Source organism: Miniopterus natalensis, chromosome 8 (assembly GCF_054644295.1).
Source record: "Miniopterus natalensis isolate mMinNat1 chromosome 8, mMinNat1.hap1, whole genome shotgun sequence".
Lineage (NCBI taxonomy): Eukaryota > Metazoa > Chordata > Mammalia > Chiroptera > Miniopteridae > Miniopterus > Miniopterus natalensis.
The window spans coordinates 3,534,242-3,552,478 of record NC_142088.1 but is presented as its reverse complement, the minus strand read 5'-3'; the positions used below and the strand labels follow the sequence as shown (position 1 = coordinate 3,552,478).

General features: G+C 46.3%; 1 protein-coding gene and 2 non-coding genes across 4 annotated transcripts in view; all 3 read left to right on the top strand.

Moving 5' to 3' along the window:
- The window catches only part of ATG16L1 (autophagy related 16 like 1), a 32,041-nt gene extending 13,804 nt beyond the window's left edge, over positions 1 to 18,237 (top strand). The window contains exons 8-18 of one of the 2 annotated variants that reach the window (XM_087819509.1): positions 479 to 535; positions 1,419 to 1,521; positions 4,065 to 4,170; positions 6,985 to 7,055; positions 7,786 to 7,857; positions 12,538 to 12,658; positions 12,914 to 13,019; positions 14,898 to 15,047; positions 15,169 to 15,216; positions 16,051 to 16,152; positions 16,779 to 18,237. In XM_087819509.1, the coding sequence (XP_087675635.1) occupies positions 479 to 535; positions 1,419 to 1,521; positions 4,065 to 4,170; positions 6,985 to 7,055; positions 7,786 to 7,857; positions 12,538 to 12,658; positions 12,914 to 13,019; positions 14,898 to 15,047; positions 15,169 to 15,216; positions 16,051 to 16,152; positions 16,779 to 16,872 (1,030 nt within the window). In that variant the 3' untranslated portion in view covers positions 16,873 to 18,237. The remainder of the gene's footprint in view (positions 1 to 478; positions 536 to 1,418; positions 1,522 to 4,064; positions 4,171 to 6,984; positions 7,056 to 7,785; positions 7,858 to 12,537; positions 12,659 to 12,913; positions 13,020 to 14,897; positions 15,048 to 15,168; positions 15,217 to 16,050; positions 16,153 to 16,778) is intronic. The other variant, XM_087819510.1, reaches the window with a different exon arrangement.
- Positions 2,403 to 2,674, top strand: LOC148092538 (small Cajal body-specific RNA 6). The gene has a single exon (XR_015714947.1).
- LOC148092537 (small Cajal body-specific RNA 6) lies at positions 11,819 to 12,079 on the top strand. The gene has a single exon (XR_015714946.1).

Below are 18,237 nucleotides of genomic sequence, written 5' to 3'. Positions count from 1 at the left end.
CATCAATGATGAGAGAGTCATTGATCGGCTGCCTAGCCCACAACCCGGGCATGTGCCCCGACTGGGAATCAAACCCCAATCTCCTGGATCCTGGGTGGATGCTCAACCGCTGAGCCATGCCCAGCCGGGCAGGAGCTTTTTTCATAGCTAATTTTTAAGTTGATAATTTTGTATGGCCTGAATGATGTTATAAATATTTAAATGGCCCTTGGTAGAAAAAGAGTTCCCCACCCCTGCTCTAACCATTTAGCGACACCAACCAGGCGAGCCTTGCCTCTTTTAAAACTTCAAGGCTGGTTTTCCCTCCTACCTTCCCACTGTTGTCTGGTGGTGGATATGGTGGTGGGTTTCTTGGCTGGGGTTTGGGAACTCATGGGAAACATACTCCAAGGTACCTATTTTTGTGGACTGTTTTTATTGATTGATTATTTGGGCAAAATGTTTATAAGGTTTAAACCTATCCTCCCCTCCTCTTTAGTAAGCGACTCTCGCAGCCTGCTGGAGGCCTTCTGGATTCTATCACTAATATCTTTGGGTAGGTTAGAAACCTTCACCTTTCCTTGTTGATATGTATGTAAATATACCTAAGTATATGTACATGATTTATTATCATTGTTTTAATTGTACACCAGAATTTCAGTGGTGCAGAATATACAGATGCCTTAATTTCAGCTTTTCATTCAGCTTCTTTCTTTTTCCTCAACTTCCTTTCTCTTAATCTTGCTGCGTGCTGATCTCTGGCCTTACCCTTTAGTCTGTCCGAGTCTCCCCTTTTGGGACATCACTCTTCTTCTGATGCTGCCAGGTGAAAACATTATCGACTCTTATCTCGGCATGTGGGTATGGGTCTTTGATAATTAAGCTGATCCCCGCTTCACTGCCCTGATCATCACTGTCCATGTGCTAATAACCAAGACGCTTTGCATGTTTAGGATGCCGCCAGCCCTCTGAGCAGGGGCCATTAGGTTGAGCTCTGTGCAGCAGCCGCACTCTCACTGCTCTTTCTTGGCATGTGTTCGACTGCGCCTTGACCACAGTGTGCACTGAGGATTATTGAGACTGGGCACAGAGACATCTTTAAATTGTTTCACAAAAATGCCAGCGAGCTCCTTCTGAGCCAGCAGTTACATTATGCTGAGAAAGTTTCCGGTAGTTTATTGACTGGAAAACAGTTGTTCAGGTTGCTTCTCAGTGTTGAGTTTTGGAGCCCATGAGCTAGCAAGCAGGAGAGTACTAGTATGTGCTGCCTGTTTTCCAAGTTGTCATTTGAGTGAGAATGGCCAATCATTCTGTAGTTCGAAGGGTCTAGAAGGGAAAAGAAGCTATTGATTAAAAGGGTCTTTGACTCCCTTCTGAGTTTGATGGACAGTTAGCCCTGTGTAGTCTTGTCTAATGTTCTCCTTTATGTTACTTCTTAGGAGGCGCTCTGTCTCTTCCTTTCCGGTTCCCCAGGATAATGCGGATACTCATCCGGGTTCTAGTAAAGAAGTGAGGGTCCCAACAACTGCAGCATGTGTCTTTGTAAGTATGGTTTCTCCCCACCCCCCACTAGGCCTCGTATGAGGTGATACAGCGTGATAGTTAAAGGATCCTTTCTCCTGCTGCAGATAAGCTTTCTCCTGCTTTATTCATATCAGGCCTTTGCACCTGTTGGCTCTGCCTAATGGAAGTGATTAATATATTTCACTTAGCTTCAGAGGATAGAATTTGTTACAGTCATCCTCCATAATACAGGACTGGCTGAGTGAGGATTGGAAGCATGAGGGATGGGGCAAGGGAAGGCTAATTAGGGATGTAAGAAATAAGTGATTCATAAAATCTCTGTCACCTTTATTAGCTCCAATTTAGAGTGAGAGTTTCTCCGGTGTTCTATTTTAAAGAGTCAGTAGGGTGACTGTTGGCTTCATGATTTACACCCATTTCTCTGTGAGTTCTGACCATCGGAGCACATGGTTGGAAGCAGGAGACAGATCCTGGCAGAAGCCACTGTGCTATCAGCCCTGTCAGCTGGAGCTCAGAGCTGAGTCTTAGTATGAAAGATAGTGTGGTCCATGCTGAGGTGACTGAGCAGACACTGAACCAGCCTGGGGAACGGAGAGTGCCCAGCTCAGGGCTCTCAGATGAAGGGAGGGAGGTAGACAGGAAAAGCAGAGCCTGGACAGTTGGGCTGACTCTTGGCTTAGGGGGGTAAGTTAGAGGAGCCTGCTTTCAGGGAGAGAAAGACTTGCTACAAAAATGGGATGGAATTGACATGGGGGAGCTTTCCATTCCAGGCATCAAGAGGAACTGTAGTAATTAGATATTTGCATGCAGTGAACTGGCTGAGCTGTGAACCACCTTGGATGTTGTAGAGAGTCCTACTGCTTTCCTGTGGTTCCCTGGCAGGCCTGGCACCTCACAGAGGTCTGTGATGATTGGTAAAAGGTCTGATTGCACTTGATGTCACAGTCCCTTCCTTGCCCTCAGCTCCCAGCAGCCCATTGTTTCCTCCTATCACATTTAGGTCATGTGCATAGGATGATGGGGCAGCTGATAATTGGGATACTGTCAGCGTGTGTTTCTGAGAGTGGACGGCTCACAGCTGACAACTGTCCTACAGAACCAGCCATCAGGAGCTTAATGAGGGCAACCATGGGTGTGATGGTGCATGATCTCAAGTTTTCAATCTGAGACCTCTTCTGTAGAAAGATATATTTAAAAAAAAAAAAAAAGACAAAGAAGGGAATTGTAGGAGCTTAAAAAGTTTGATTACCTGGTGTATAACTTTGCAACAGTAGGACACAGAGGAGAGGCCAGAAATCCGATCACTGGTCATGCTTGCAATAATACTTTAAGCATCTTTTTCATTCTCAAGCAAATGTGAAGATCAGATTTTGTCTTCTCAAAGCAACCTTTTGGGAAAATAATTGATGACCTGCTTAATGATCTAATATTTATAATTCACGTTTTCCATGGTCTTTTTCTTTTCTTTTTTCTCCTTTTTATTATGAAAATTTTCAAACAGAAGTGGAGAGGAAGAGATCTTCGGGGTACCATTATCCTGTCTGGCAGCTTCAGTTAGCCACATTTGCCCATCTTACTTTCTCTCACCTGCAGTCTTTTTTATTTTTTTATTCTTTGGAGAGGAAGGGAGAGGGATATAGAGAGAGAAACATTGATGAAAGAAAAACATCATCGATTGACTGCCTCCTGCATGTCTCCTACTAGGAATTGGGTGCACATCCCAGGCATATGCCCTGATCGGAATAGAACCAGTGACCTCTTGGTTCATGGGTCGACGCTCAGCCACTGAGCAACACCGGCCAGGTCCCCTGCATATTCTTGTTGGAGCAGAGTCCCAGATATTTTATGTCATCCATAAATATTTCAGTATCCATGGTCCTTTTTTAAATTATTTTTTAATTTTATGTTTCGATTACAGTTGACATCCAGTAATATATTAGTTTTCGTCTGTATCCATGGTCTTAAAGAGAGGAGATTATAATGACAGCTCCCAGCATTCTCTCTTCTCATTCTAGGACTGGGTGCTTTTTACTTGATTTCCCTTATTCTGCTGTGTCTCAGTAGCGCTGGTGTCTGCTATATTGGGAGTCCATATTAGCATGTCCTTGTGTTGGGAAAGCCATAGGAGCTTTCTTTTTCGTGAGAAGTCATGCTGCATTAGCTACATAGTGTGATGTATATCCCTGCAATCCAGACCAAAGGGGGGCAGGCAATCCCAGTCTTACTTTAAAGCTGTTAAGATCATATAAGAGTATAGATTGAAATTTCTTATCCTTAGGAGACATAAAATTAATGCAGAAACAATCCTAAGCAGTTAGTTTACATGGATTTTGAATCCTTTTCAAGAAGGTTGCACTGTATTTAAATAAATGGAACTGTTGACTATAAGAATAAAATGACGATAGAATCCTAGGAGAGCCTGCGCTAGGAACCCCAGTTAGTTTAAGACGGGATCCTGTCTTTAGGTTTGACCTTTGATGAGACATCCAGAGGGCTCGCTCATATTGGGCTCTTTCCTGGGAATGGCAGTGATTGGGTCTGAAAGGGCATTTGTCTTACAGGATGCTCACGACGGGGAAGTTAATGCTGTGCAGTTTAGCCCCGGGTCCCGGCTGCTGGCCACTGGAGGCATGGATCGGAGAGTGAAGCTCTGGGAAGTGTCTGGAGGTGAGGTCCCGGAGTTTCCGGGGAGCTATGGTGGCGACACCTGGCTGACTCAGTTTCAGGCAATCTTTCAGTTGTTCTTTTTCTCAAATGGCACCGTTCCATGTGAAGAACCTGGCCCCAGCATCGTTACTGTCTCAGCTAAGCTTTGTACCGAGGGGTGTCTGCTCTGAGTGTCCGCATAGTGACTAGATAGGGCTGTGGAGTCATGGATATGTCTGTGGCTGTGTGTGTTTGTTTTTCAGATATATACTGATCAGAACATCTTCCAAGATAGCACAGGTTTTAGAAGGAAAACTAGAAATCAAACAGTCGCGGACTCTAATTAAACTACCTATCAAACTGGTTCATGTATTTAATAATGCCAGTGGCCATGGCCTCGGAAAAACGCACTTAACAGCTTATCAGACAAGGGCCCTAAGGTCAAGACTCGGTCTTTGATCCAACGGTGTTTCAGAAATGACCTCAGAAATGGGATGGCATGGAACCAGGAAACGAGTTAATGAAACCATCACTTAGAATTCTGAAGCCAGGGCATAGCCCAGTTTCGACATTCTGAGATGCAGTTACATATACCTGTACTTTTAATAAAGCAAGGTCAAAAAATAGGCTGAAGGTTTTTGTAGGAACCACTTTGTTGTTTCCATGGTTACAACCCATACATGCTCACTGTCCAGCAGTTTGTAGTTTAAGTGTGCCTCTATTATTTCCTGATTCTCACAATAGCCCTGTGTAGTTAGAAAGGTGGGTGTCATCCGTATTTGAAAACTCAGGAAGCACTACCAAATTTACATGGTTGATTCACATGGCTAAAAGATGATTTATGTGGCAAAGGAGTGGTGGGACCTACGAGTTGAGCTGGGTCTTCTGACTTCAAGTCCCTTGTTTTCTCCACGACAGCCTCCCTTAAGCTAGAGCTGCTGGAGAGCCCTGTAGCCAACTGCTCTGTGATTAGACAAGAGCAGTCTGTCAGTCGAGTTGGTTAGAACAGGTAGTCAGTAAAGCACCAAATGTGTCTGCCCTGACGTTTGATTTTCAGGAAAGTGACTCAGTAGTTAAATCCCTGGCAGTTACAGCTAGGTGAAGCCCGTTAGAATTTGTGCTGTTTTACCCCAAAACACCTTATGAATGATAATTGCCGAAACTTACAAGGTAATAATAAAGCTATATCATAAGAATAGAAACTTTATAAAGTGTAGTTTTTAAAAATCTAAGCAGAACTCTTTTTACTTCTTGATGAGTAAAAACATCTATAAAAAAATTAGAGAAATCGCCCGGCCGGGTGTGGCTCTGGTTGAGCATCGACCTAGGATCCAGGAGAGCGGGGTTCGATTCCCGGTCAGGGCACATGCCCGGGTTGTGGACTAGGCAGCCGATCAATGACTCTCTCATCATTGATGTTTCTGTCTCTCTCCTCCTCCTTTCCTGTCTCTGAAATCAATAAAGATATGTTTAAAAAAGAGAGAGAGAGAAATTAACCTTCTCCTTTTTGCTGCTAAAGAGGAAGTAAATACCAGTCGAAATTAATATTAACATAACATGTACCAGGATGTAATTTGTGTCAATAAAATAAAATTCTACTAGGTCTATAGAAATAACATAGAATGTTTGGCCCCGTTTTTTATAGTTTTGGGGAACAAATAGCAGTCATGTCCTAACTAATTATAGGGCCTTTATTCCACAAACAACCTGCTCGGTCCACAGTTTTGACCCTCTTGGCTAATATTTACTGAACCTTGGAAGAGACCAAGTCCAAGAGGCAGTTTATGAAATAATTTGGGGTGTCCTGTTTTCACACTTTTAAAATATCAGACGGATGGCACTTTCCACTCAGTAGGAATTCCCGTCCTCGCTCATTCTATCAAAAGCAGAGGCTCTGTTCAGAATCACTTCTATAAACAGCAGTGACATAACCTCCTCTGGTGCCTTCTAGATAACAGAACTTTAATGAGGTGTTTGGTCTTTTGAGATCAATCTCTCGTGCGGAATAGCATTTATCTATCATTTCTTGTATTTTGGCTGCCAAACAAATAGACAAATATCTTGGGCGTAAGTCAGAGAAACATTTCTTAGAATTTGCAGTAATAATTTTGCCTCTAAAGGTATAATCTAAGTAAGGACCTTAATCAGTGGATGTTGGCCTTTTTTGACTCTTGAAAATCTAATGAAAGTTAGGATTCAGTAAGAGGCATTAAATGTGCTTTATTTTGCAAATAAGTTTCAAGGTTTTGTTCATGGAGCAGGTTAATAATCCCAGCCCTAAATGTATTTGACAGCTCCAAACCAGTATTCATGTTGTTATTATTTAGAAGGACTGAGTAAGAAATTACAAACTAGCATAATTGGCATTCTATTGACTAGCCAGTTACACATAACTGAAACAAAAACTCTTTTCAGACCTTCATGAGAGTTATCACATCTGGATTCTGAAAAGTTGATGGTCTAGTTCTACTGAAGTGATAGTTATGTTGGCACAAAGACAGATAAACCCAAAGATGTATTTCCGTAAACTAGAAAATTTTACTGAGAAATAACTAAATTAAACTATAAGTCAGTTGACATGACATGTGTACACTAAATTTCTCTAAAAGAACAGCTAAACACACATGCAGAATGCTCGGCTCTGCATCCACTTATACCTCCCTTGGTCTTAGAAACTGACTGCAGTGTATTTTGGCCTTGTATTCTGTCTGGCCTGCTGGTTGATTCTGTAATGGTGTGGGAATGCTGCTGGTTTTGATGATGTAGTTGGTTTCCAGTGTTTTGAGTGCCCCATTTTATCTTAACTGCCTGTCTTTCCTCAATCTTTTTATCCAGACAAGTGTGAGTTCAAGGGCTCCCTCTCCGGCAGTAATGCAGGAATTACGAGCATTGAATTTGACAGTGCTGTAAGTATCTAATACCCAGGGAAATAGGTGAGTTCAGAGGTGTTTAGAAACAATTGAAAACATCTGGTTCTCACAGTTTAAAAATAACTTACCTGACTTGTCTGGTATTTATCTTGAGTAAAATCAATGTTAAAGAAAGATACAGTAGATTAAAAATTCTGTGCTGATCGTGACCTAGTTGAAGATGGTTGGGGAGGCAGGTCTGCAGTAACCAAGCTGGTCAGTGTCTCTGCAGACTTGGTAAAGGCCCCAGTTTGGGCTGAGGTGCTGTAGGTGGAGAGAGCATCCAGCTACATCTGTGCCAGATGAGCAGATCTCGGGGGGGGGGGGGGGGGCGCAGGGCGGGGTTGGTGCATAGCTGGGAGGTGGGCAGGCGGGGAGAGTTGATTCCTGTGGGCTCTCTGGCTGGGGCAGTGTGTATGGAATCAGTACACACTAATTCTGTTTATTAGTACGCACAGAATTGCTGTTACTGAAGTTGGGCAGCGGGAGGGAAGTTCATTTTGAGCTGTGGGGTCTGTGACATCCAGGCAAGATGAGCAAGCTTAGGAGAAAGGTCTGAATGTAGCGGAAATGGATGAGTTGGCAGACACTGGTGGTAATGGTTGGTATTTGGATCAAGTGTAGTTTTAGATGTCTAGACCTTCTTGGACTTGATTATTGGAGAGTTTTATTATGTAAATTGAATTCCTCTATTTTGGCTGAAATTTTCCCTCCTTTATTCCAATAGGGATCTTACCTCTTAGCAGCTTCAAATGATTTTGCAAGCCGGATCTGGACAGTGGATGATTATCGGTTACGGGTAAGACCCAGTTAGGAAAACTACTATTGTCTCCCAACTTCACGTGGTTATCAAGGCACAACACATAGGGAGTTACAGGTCTGTTCATTTAGGAGAATTGTGTGTCTTTTCCTGAGAATCATACTGGACTCCCCTGCCCTTTGCTGCCCTCCTTGGGGAAATTTGTGTTTCCATTTTCACTTTGTCCAAGATTCAGTTTCAAAATGTTTGCAGTAGAAAACCCTCACATTTCCATGAAAGACTCGAGACACTCCTGTTCATAAGATGAGGTACTTTCATAAATGCCAGTCTTGGCTTAGCTTCAGCGACCTTAGTGCCAGCATATAAATTGTGTTTCTGACAGGCTCCAAGACTTAGTAATTACTGTACAGAGGAGAGCTGGAAGGTAAGATATAGACGTACACGTGGATGCGCTGTGAGAGAGACAACAGCTGCTAGGAGTCAGGTGGAGAGGAAGGGATAGTAATGGGATCAGATGTGAGTGAGGAAATCTGCATCTGAACCCAGACTTGCCAAGAAGTCTCGTGGATTCCAAGATAAAGACCAAAACTTGAGGGTTATAGCGCCTTTGTTCTAATGAAAAACAGGCAGCTTAATTCAGAGGCTGGTTTTTCTCCTTAAGCTTGAAGGAGTCTTCACATGAGCTCATTAAATAAGGCCTACTGAAAGGTAGGATGTAGGTGAACTTGACATTGGTGGGCATTTTACAAAAAAACTTTGACAGCAGCTCTGTGTGCACCCACACAGAAGCCAGCAGGATGTCAAGACGAACTTCTTAAAGGTGAATGCAGGGAGGTGGCAGCTGCGCCAGGCAGTGTTGATGGTCTGTTTTGGTGACGCAGGAATGCAGCCAGAAGAATTATTAGAAACAGTGAATGGATCACTTAGACTCTCCATTTTCAAGGAGCTGTGTGGAAAATGGCCAGTGTTAGATGCTAGCAGATCACGAAAGGGGGGTAATTCTTGACTCTTAGTTGAAAGAAGATACAGGGCTACGCATACAGAGTCTGAGATGTGAAGATGACAGAGATTATGTTCTCTGAAAGCTGAAGAGCCTGCCCATGCTCTTGTCTGAGTGAAGGTGCGGAGGTGGACTGGTGCTCACAGACAGGGCCTGCCTCTCCTCGAGCAACAGTCCACGTCTGTTCAGATGCTTGGACGCGTTTTCAGCTGAAGCGTGATAGTTCTGCCTCTGAACATGGCAAAGATGCCCAGCCTGTTCTCATGCAGCGTTATAACCCATCTGTGGCCTGCTGTACTCTTTAACCACCTGTCGCTGTTGGACATTTAAGCCAGAGTTGCGTGCACCTACAGTTAATTTACCTAAACGAAAGGGGCTTGTCTTGAGTGGCCTGTGCATTAGACCCAGCAGTGAGGGTGTTGTGTAGTTACTGCTGTCGTCCTGGGAGGCAGCTGAGGTGGCTGGGTGAGGAAACTCATCCTCTTTGCCTAAGGTCGTGTAATAAACAGGTGAGGATTGGAATTGAGGCCTGTGCTCTTGCCTTTGTTGGATTGGCCTGGATTATTCTAGACTGAGAAAAAGCAAAGTGTTTAATTGGTGAAGAGGGACCTACAGCCTTCCTTACATTTGAGGCCCTTGGAGGGAGGAGACCGACATGCGGTTGAGTCCCATCAGTTGTGCAGGATATATTCTTAATTGGTAGAGTTCTGTACAGGTAGGTGTCACCTTTGGGTCTGACATAACAAGAGGGGACCTGGAGGCAAGGTAGTTCAAGTGCGCTGGTTTGCAGAGGTGGACAGAGTTTCACTGGAGAGGGTTCTGTCAGGGTGCTGGAGCACCAAGCCCAAGCTGGGGTGCTGAGAGCTGGGCTGGTGTCTGAGTCACTGTCTCCCTTGCTGGATGAGCTGGCTCTTTGGCCTCTGGTCTGCTCACAGTTGTGTCCTGTCCCTAGGTAAACATAGAAAGAGATCAGGAAGCCTTTTTCACATGCCACACTCTTACCAGGGCCCAGTGGGCTCCCTGTTGTAGGTGCTGTGGCTCCCACTTAGACCCTAGTTACTGAGAATGTTGGAAGACATGAATGGACATCCATGTTCTGAAACTCAGTTCCAAGCCCTGGTCAGTAGCTCCTCAACTTTTATGATAAGCAAATGGATGCAGGGAGCAGCTGGGCAAGTGCTTGCTTTAAAACTCTTTAGTAAAGGGACACTAGAAACAGCCTGGCGCTGGAAGGGGCCATGACAGGACTCCTTTTAATACCGGGTATGTTAGACTCCCTTAAAATCTAAAGTCAGTGCCAGCTGGCCCGGCTGCTCTCTGAGATGTGACTTAAACTGGGGTGAAGAACCCACCCTGCTCACTCCTCTGACAGTGACGTGGAAAAGTAGCCATGGGCAGGACTGGCTTTCAAATGGTAGTTCTTATTTCAGGAACTTCCTTGTCAAGTCCTTTATTTTTCTGGGCTCAGTTGTCTTTGGTTGATGTGAATGGTAGCTGCCTGCACGGTGGGCGGCCTTCGGGGTCTGACCACTGGAGCCTGCACAGAGTACTGGAGAAGAGCACCCAGGCTGCTGGGACAGCTGAACCCACTGCAGACGGTCTCATGGGTCCTTGTTAAAAAGACAAATACAAAACCTAAAAGTAGTCTTAAGATTAAATATTAAATGTCAAAAACACTGAATGGGTAAAAGAATTTTTAACAAATCTGATCTACTTCAGAAGGGACTTTTTAAGTGATAAAGTGAGTGCTTCTAGGAGTTTCACTTCCATACCATCAAAAACATGGCGATGGAGCTAGTTGGCCTCAGGCAGGTCCCGCTGGGCTTCCACCAAGAGCAGGTGTAGTACAATCCAGACTTTAAAAAGCAAGCTAGCAATACATAGGAAGGACCAAGAAATAAAAGTACCCCTTTTCTTTATTCCATTAGTCCAGTAGTTCATTCCAGGAAAGAAGAGAAAGCTGTGCGCTCCTAGTGTTCATCGCAGCATCATTTGTTATCATGAAACTTTTAAAGCAACTTAAGTGTCTGCTGGCCAAGGAAATTTCAGCTGAACTGTCATCTCACCACATGCAGGTTGTTCGGCTACTAAAGTATTTATGAAGACTTTTAAGGAGACTCAACACTGTCCACATGTGCCTTGTTTCATCCTGCTAAACCAACGTGTGGAAGAGATTCGTCTTTCTTAGATTAAGTTAGTGACCCAGGCTGTGCAGAGCCAAATCGGTGTGGCTCGGGCTTGTGCACTTTCAGCTATCAATGAAAAACTGCTTATACTATAATGTTACACCAGCAATAACATAAATAAATGGAAATATTAAAGTGTGCAAAAGTGAGTGCATGCATCACATAGTCCATTCATGAGTGATGTCGTTTTCTTCCGTATGTTTGTGAAACGTTTTTCTTGCGTAGTAAGAAAGAAAACAGGCAGTTTGCATACACAGAACTAAGAACTTAAATGCATCGCATGAGAGGTACCCACCCAGATTTCCTGTCCCCGGTGATTTGTACAGGTCGGGTGAGTTGTCCTGAGTGGAGTTGCGTTCCTATACTGTACTAAATGTAAGCTTTGGTGCTGTGGCTTTCTTGCTTTTACTAGCAGGATCAGTGGCAGCTTCCACACTGCTACAGCCCAGCTGCCACATGGCTTGCACACTTGTAAGACCAGTCCCTGTTTCAGAGAGGTTTCAGGATGAGGAGTGAGTGAGAGGCTGCGCAGATGTCTCCTCAGAAAGGGAGAAGTAGGAGTGGCTGCAGTTTCTGTTCCTATACTGAGTGCAATCACTCTACACAGCATAGAGGAAAGATAGGATTCTGAAACTTCAACACTAAAAACACAAAACTCTGAGGTCTTATCTTTGGGAGTGGGGTTGAAACCCATCATTACCAATGAAATAAATATATTAGGGTCTTTTTTAAGGCTTTTTTTTTTTTTTTTTAATTAGAAAGGAAACATCAGTGAATACCTTCTGAGCCTTTGAGGTTTTGCAAACATAAAAGAGGTCAATGATGAGCAGTAAAAGGGCTGACTTCCCAGGTCCCCTCCCAGTATCTTTGCCATCCCCAGCCGCCCCACTCTCGTTAGGCTCCAGTAGTGCTCTGATGGGCAAAGGGGCAGCTGACACTCGGTGATGTCCCAGGTCTGTGTTCCTTGGCGAGCCCAGGGAGGACTCATGGTTGGCATCCTACAGCCAGTATCCAAGGGATGTGATTGCTGGGAGTGTGGTATCTGTGGGTCTGATCTGACTTCTAAGCTGAGACCTCTGATTGAAAAACCCTCAGGGCTTTCATTGTTTTTTTTAAAGAGGCCTGACGTTTCCTTTTGTGAGTTGTGCCTGCTGCGAACCTGTCTATTCTGACTTTAAGGAGGGAACTTTTAGAAGCACTGGCTAAAACCTAGACTTTTAACATTTTGTGATTTGATATAATCCAGACTTACAAAAAAGATGCAAGAACAGTACAGGAAGGTATCTGTAATGAGCCTGTTTCAAAAAGTTCTCAGCCTGCCCTCCCTGTGTTTGAGGGTGGGGCACGTGAACTTTGTGTAGTGATGTTTTTTGGTTTTAATGTTATTTGTGGTGGAGACTATCCTCTTCATGCCTCGCCTCTGAGCAGCACCTATAGATAGGTAGGCTTCCTGGGCATTTCCCCAGCTACTCGTGCTTCTGGCTTCCTGGCATGTACCGCCCCAGGTTTACCCCACTGCTTTCTCTCTCCCAGCACACACTCACGGGACACAGCGGCAAGGTGCTCTCGGCCAAGTTCCTGCTGGACAATGCGCGTATTGTTTCCGGAAGTCATGACCGGACTCTCAAACTCTGGGACCTGCGCAGCAAAGTCTGTGAGGAAATTCAGTCTCTCTGTCTATATGTGGGATTAGACATTAACTGGGGGTGTTTGCCTGCACTTAGTATGAAAATGTTTGAATGCAAGTTTGGTTTCATATGAGAGTGGCGCTGAGGTGGTGGCAGTTTTTCACGTCTGAGGCTTCATGTGAATGCGGAGTTCTGACGGCTCAGGGTCAGAGGGTGGTGAGGTTGTGTGCACAGCCATGGAGGGGCCTCTGCTCCATGACTTATGTTTGGCTTTCTTTCAGGTATAAAGACAGTGTTTGCGGGATCCAGCTGCAACGATATTGTCTGCACAGAGCAGTGTGTAATGAGTGGACATTTTGACAAGAAAATTCGTTTCTGGGACATCCGGTATAATACCCAGGAGCTCGCTCAGTGGGGAGGCACGTGGAGGGTCTGTACGTTCTAGAACTGTGATGATTTGTATGTGGGTCGTGTTTCTGAATCCCTGGAAATGTGGAGATAAGCTCTAGTCCACATTCATTTTAACAGTTTGCTGTTCTTTACTGTGAAGTGGACAGCTGTGGTCAACAACCACAGATATGCCCTATGCACTTACAGGCACCTGACTCGCTGCTGGATAAGCAGAGATGAACCCCTGGGGGCGGGGGGGAGTAAATGAAAGAGGTGGGACAGACACAGGTGTGCCCTAAGTGCTGAGTAGACAGAGCCAGCCCTTTGTACAGGAATGTTGGAGAATGCTACAAGACTCATCTTGAGAGGAGGGCAAGCTTCGTGTTGCAGAAAAGCCCCCGAGAGACATTCTAGACCAGAGTAGCAGGTTAACCTGGTCGCTAAAATGGGCATGGGCAGGTGGGACTGACATGGTTGGCTTTATATGCCGTTTTGGAAAAGACTTGATCTTAGAAGCCATTGAGTGTTCAGCAAAGGATTGCTTCTGGAGTCTAGTGGATTACATGGGTGGCAATTTTAGAGGGAAATAATAGAGTTGATGAGGATCTGAACTCCATGTAGTGGAGGGAGGTGTCGGGTGGGGGACAGGAATCCACTTGAGCAAGAATTCGGGCAGGACTTGGTGACAAGTTGGATGTGGAGGGTGAGGAAGAGAAAATTAAAGCAAGACAGAATAAATGACAGATTTAGGAAGAGGGTGCAAAGAGTGTGTTGAGATTAGGGCATTAGTTTGTCGTGTTTAATAGACATTTGGAAAAACAAGCAGCATTTTTTAGAGAGGTTGGAAGTCCTCAGGGGAGACTTTGAAGATGTAAGAACAGATTACTCAGACACACAAAAGCAGTAAGAGGACAGCATTTAGGGAGCCTCCTGAGGAGGAGGAACCAGAAAGGGCAGGAAAGCCAGGGAGTCCTGTGGATGGGACAAGGCTGAGGGAGTAACAGAGTCAGGCAGCAGGAGGAGTGCCGTCAGATGAGGCTGGTTGGTTAGGATGTAGTTGGTGATCGATTGAGTGGAAGGCAGCTGGGGCAGAAGCCCAGTTGCCAAGCAGTTGTGGACAGAGTGGGGAGTGAAGAGCTGTGGTTATAGATGAGACTTTGAAAGGTCTGGAGTGAAGCTCGTGGCTCCTAAACACCACTTCAACTTTTATTGCTGACCTTCGGTTAGCTTTTTTAAACCTGAACCATGGATTTTGAGAGTGAAACTGGATGTTTGAAGTTTCCTGGTCCATCCCCTAGACAGATGAAGACTCTGTGTCCCAAAGAAGTGGAGTGGCTTGCCTCTGGCCAACACTAAGGTCAACTCTCTTCCTTACTTATGGTTTGTGATAGGAAATCATTTCCTTGATCACTTACAACAAAATGCCTGCAGAAGGGCCCACACCTCCCAGTTTCACGTCTGGCATCCAGGGAATTGGGGGGCGTCCTTGGGCTGAACTTAGTGTGATGGAAATCCTGTGAGAAAGCACACATTTCTCCATATTTGGATGGGAGCCCTGATTGGCGCATGCTGATCAGAAGTTCTGATGAGCAATTATCGTATCATTTCAGAAATGGGCAGGGAAAAGAATCCTTACCGATTTAGAGTTCTAGAACTCAAATGATCACCATAGAGTCTGTTGACGGAAAGATGATAAAAGCAGCAGTGCGGGTATTTTTATAAGGCTGGGAGCAGATTTGCTGCCCTAGAAGGGCTTTGCATTCTGGTTGACTTGCCTTTCTCCCTTCTCATCTCCATGGCTTGACATCCCAGTTCAGATGGGAAAGCCTGACATTTCTGTGGCACATTTTCTCAGACTCTCCATTTCTTTGGTAGGTCAGAGACTATTGTCCGGGAGATGGAGCTGTTGGGGAAGATCACGGCCCTGGACTTAAACCCCGAAAGGACTGAACTCCTAAGCTGCTCCCGTGACGACCTGCTAAAAATTATTGATCTCCGAATAAATGCTGTCAGACAGACATTTAGGTAACTGAAGCCACGCGGGTTTGGGTTTCCTGAAGATTACATGAGGACCAGAGGCCCCGACCCTGTTCTCAGGCTGAGCGCTGCGAGCTCTCGAGTGACCGTGCCCTCTTGTTTGTTTCAGCGCGCCTGGGTTCAAGTGCGGCTCTGACTGGACGAGAGTTGTGTTCAGGTTGGTGATGATGCTCCTCCTGCCCTGTCTCATCCCCCAGCTTGGTTTATTGCAAAGGTTAGACATAGGTGTTTTCCAGTCAGGAAAGTGAGTCAGATTTATCTAGTGTCTCATCCCAAGTGTCCTGGAGCAAACCTGTAAGTTCAGTGCTAGAGGTCACTACCACTGTCCTTCCCTCCTTGTGTTCCTTTGTAATTGTACTGAAATACCATGGTTGGCTAGTTGGTTCGTTCTGGGTACAGCAGGTTCCCCTCTCTATGCATTTACAGAAGAGCCTTTAGGTAAGGGTGGGAGGGAAAGTCCCTCGGTAGAGCCAGTGGGCTCTTTGGAGGAGGGCAGTTTCCCTGCCTGGTTCTCCCTGCCTCCATGGGCGGGCATCTCCCAGATACACTGCACAGCCAGCAGTTCTAGCACTGCATAGTTCTAGCATCGTGGAGAAGTTTTGGCACAGTTCATGCTCCCCCCCTCTTTCCTGCCTTCACTGAGCCATGTGACCAGGCAGCCCGTCAGCCAGAAGAAGCCCTCTGTCATTCGGGGGTGACTTGATCTTTCTGTGAGCTGAGTTTGGGTCTGAGAGAGAGTTAGGGACTTGTGGCCCCAAGAAGTAATGTGGTGGCACCATTCTTCATTGGATAGGCAGGGCCATGGTAACAGGGTGAAGCAGCTTTGGTCATAACAGTCATGGATGGCATGTTCTGATCTCTGAGTGTACAGGACCGTCCTGTGTTTGACTCGTAAATGAAGAGTAAACATCACTTGTTGGGAGGAGGTCCATTTGAACGCTAAGCCGGGTGTGGGAGGTTGACACCACTTCTTGTCTTCTGTGTTCTGCAGCCCGGATGGCAGCTATGTGGCAGCAGGCTCAGCCGAGGGCTCTCTCTATGTCTGGAGTGTGCTCTCCGGGAAAGTGGAGAAGATTCTTTCAAAGCATCATAGGTAAGATGACCCCCATGAGCCCCTCTGAGGTTGTGAGTGGGCGCTGTGACTTATCCCAGGGATCCTGCTCCAGGCATGGACTTGAGTTGGCCCTGTGAGGGCAGTGTGGGGAGCTCTGTGGGGAGCTGGGCTGTGGGGGAGAAGCTGGCCAGTCACAGCACAGCAGGCAGCGTGCTCCACTGGTTTATTTATATTATGGAGTAGTGGCTGTTGGAGAAAAGGCTATAGAAACACTCTTAACTTCCCCTAGGCTCCTTTTTTTCTTTGCTTTGCTCCGTCCACCCAAGCCCAGCTGTTGGGTAACACAGACCCAGTTTCCTCCACAACCACCTCTCTGCCTCAAGCAGTGGCGCGCTTCTCCCCGTCAGTTGTCCTGTCCCTCTCTATCCATACAGAGCTGTTCCCTTAGGGCAAACTTGATCAAGCCCACCTCCTGTCATTCCCAAACTGCATCCTAACACAGTGTAAGGCTCCTCCCTTCTCTGCTCTTTACTAAACGCCTGCCTGTGAGCAGGAGCAGCCTGGTGAGTGACACAGGCTATGGAAAAGCCTGAGCCCCAAACGTGAGGAAGCCTGGTGCTGAGTTCGCTAACATCTCACAGATGTTCCCACCTCTCCCTTTGAAGCTCGTCCATCAATGCGGTGGCATGGTCCCCCTCCGGCTCCCACGTGGTCAGTGTGGACAAGGGAAGCAAAGCTGTGCTGTGGTCGGAATACTGACGGCGCCTTCTTAGGTGGGAGCAGGTCCGAAGCTAAGAAGCACTCAGGCTGCAGCTCTGCCTGGCAGGTGGCGCATGGGTGAGCTCTGACCTCCAGAGAAGAGCGCGGGCCAGGTGGCTTTCTTTGGACAGGACTTCTGAGGGTCAGGGCTGTGGTCTCTAGTGCCCTGGAGTAATGACACTGAAAAGGACCTGCCGCTGCAGCCACTCAGCAGATGTGGGTCTCGGCCTCCACTCTGTGGGAAACACTACTAGCTCTGACCTTCCATACCTCAGGGGGCAGGTGGCTCAGCTCCTCACTGCACAGCAGTGCCAACAGCACCCCACATGGGGGTGTCTCCTTCTGCTTTCTCCCTCCTCCAGAGTCAGTTCTGGCCCTATGCTTGTCCTGTCGCCTGGCGTCATTTTCCCAGTGAACTTGCTTTAATCATTGTCTTAACAGAAACCCAAACAGAATTACCCCTGTCCTCAGGTAGCCCCCGGGGACTGCTCCGGTCTCCCGGGAGACATGCGACTGTGGTCTCCTTGCTAGTTCGTATCATTATCCCGAAGCTCTTACTCTGCTCTCCTCTGATTACGGTTGGAATTTTCTTAGGTCCCTAAACTGTTCTTGAAAAGCAACCATTCTTCAAAGCTCCTGATTCTACATATTTCTTGGTCAAAACGTAAATCTCAACTTGGTCAAAAGATATTTTTTTGAAAGGAAGTGCAGAATCCTTTTTCCAGAGAAGGGTCTGTGCTGTGGGAGTGGGTGTCTCCCTGGACCTCTCCGCCCCTTCCCAGAAAGTGGGTGCACGCCGCAGTCCTGGAGTACAGCTGCGGGACAAGGGACGAGGGCAGTTCAGGGTGTCTCTGGGTCACCACCCCTGTGCCAAGCCCACGCACAGGGCCCACATGCAGTGCCTCTTGGTGCTGGAGGCGGGAAGCCCGTTCCAGGAAGCGGGAATGACTGTCACCTTCCATTTCAGGAGCTGTGAGCAAGGCCAGGGAAAACTGGCCTGGGGCATTTTTTTATAGCATTTATCTTTCTCCTTTTACCTGTGTGTAAAATTTTGGTTCCTCAAGTGACTGAAGCACCAATATTTTTATCACTTTCTAATTTGCACTTTATTTGTTTCCTCCCATGCTTGCTCTCTGGACAGCTGTGGGTGCAAGCCGGAGCCTGGCAGGGGTGAGGGCTCCCTTTCCTCCTGAGGGGTGGGGCTCCCCCGCTGCGCCCTGTCTCCCCTTTTCTGTTAGCCCTTCAGAGAGCTCGAGTTGAGGGGAGTTGAAACTCACAGGCTGGGGCACATCTTTTATTTATTTAACTGTGTTGCCCAGCAGAACTTGATTGTAAATAAACAAGGAATCTTACCTACTTTTCAAA